The 1,470-nt window shown below is 37.8% G+C and overlaps 1 protein-coding gene across 1 annotated transcript; it reads right to left on the bottom strand.

The window, feature by feature from the left end:
• Positions 1-280: 280 nt before the first annotated feature.
• On the bottom strand, positions 281-1,225 carry LOC141105227 (olfactory receptor 5V1-like). The gene has a single exon (XM_073595117.1). It carries the CDS (start codon positions 1,223-1,225, stop codon positions 281-283), a length of 945 nt encoding a protein of 314 aa, XP_073451218.1.
• Positions 1,226-1,470: the final 245 nt, after the last annotated feature.

Below are 1,470 nucleotides of genomic sequence, written 5' to 3'. Positions count from 1 at the left end.
CATTGTGTAACTAAGACCTGGCGGCAACCAAGTACCAGTAGTCCTGCTTGACATAAAACCCAACTCAGGGCAGATAAAAGATTATACTGTGCAGTGGGGCTGTCAGCTATAGTTCCTGACCCAGGCATCGGGCTATGTATTACAGTATGTTTGTTTGATTTTGTATATATTGGATCCAAAAGGACCAGACTTTTTGAAGTTCAGTTGTCTGTCTTCTAATGTTCTGGGTAATTTTTCATTACACGTTATTCAATTCTAGATGTTATATTTTTTATAATAATTATTCCATAAAAAATGAGATTGTTGACCTTGCTAGATTAGTCATGGCTTTTAAAATAACTTTGTTCCTCAAAGTGTAGACAAATGGGTTGAGCATTGGAACCACCGCCGTATACAGAATTGAAAACAAATTGTCCATCTCTTTGGAATGTTCAGATTCGGGTTTGGTGTACAATATAATGATTGGACCGAAGAATAATATCACTGTGGTGAGGTGGGAGGTGCAGCTAGAAAAAGCTTTGCGTCGCCCCTCTGAGGATTGAATACTCAGTATGGCGGAGATGATGAACACATAGGAGGTTATGATAAACAAAAAAGGTAATGCTACCACATACATATTCTGAAATACCAGAAGTATGTCTCTGCTTGAAGTATCGCTAGAGGTAACAGCATACAATGTTCTCTGCTCACAAAAGAAATGGTTAACATTTTGTGTGGAACAGAAGGCTAACAGAGAAGTAATTAACACATTAATTATCGCATTAATACCAGATAAAAGCCAGGAACCCAGAGCCAATGAAACACATACATCTTTACTCATGAATAACGGATATTGTAATGGCTTACAGATTGCTACGTATCGGTCATAGGACATGGAGGTCAACACATAAATGTCACCTGCAGCCGACAGTGAGAAGAAGTACACCTGAGTCATACAGGCTGAGAAAGACATCCGGTTGTCCTGTGTCAGGAGTATAGAGATCAGTTTTGGCAATGTAACAGAGACATACATAACATCTACAACAGCAAGATTACTCAAAAAGAAATACATTGGAGTATGGAGCTGGGAAACCAGACACACCAGGGTAGCAATGGTGATGTTTCCAAGAACAGTCATCAGATACATCAGTAGAATGGCAGTGAGAAGTAGACATTGTCCCGTTTCAGATGTTGAAAATGCTAAAATGTGGAAAATAGTTTCTGTCCTGTTTGAGCATTTCTCCATCTTGACTATGGGGAGTTAGCCAGCAATTTAATCTGAAACAATATTTGAATAAAATATTTCAATTATATTTAGAAACAGGGCTGCTGTTAGAAATCACAGGGCCTACAGCCTACCTGATTTACTATAAGGATATATAAATTGGGACTGTTATATTTTTTTCCTCATTAATGTACACACAGCACCCCATATTGACAGAAAAACATAGAATTGTTGACGTTTTTGCAGATTTATTAAAAAAGAAAAAC

Source organism: Aquarana catesbeiana, linkage group LG08, assembly GCF_042186555.1.
Source record: "Aquarana catesbeiana isolate 2022-GZ linkage group LG08, ASM4218655v1, whole genome shotgun sequence".
In the NCBI taxonomy this organism is placed as follows: domain Eukaryota; kingdom Metazoa; phylum Chordata; class Amphibia; order Anura; family Ranidae; genus Aquarana; species Aquarana catesbeiana.
The sequence above is the reverse complement of the archived record's forward strand: the minus strand, read 5'-3'. Positions and strand labels throughout refer to the sequence as shown.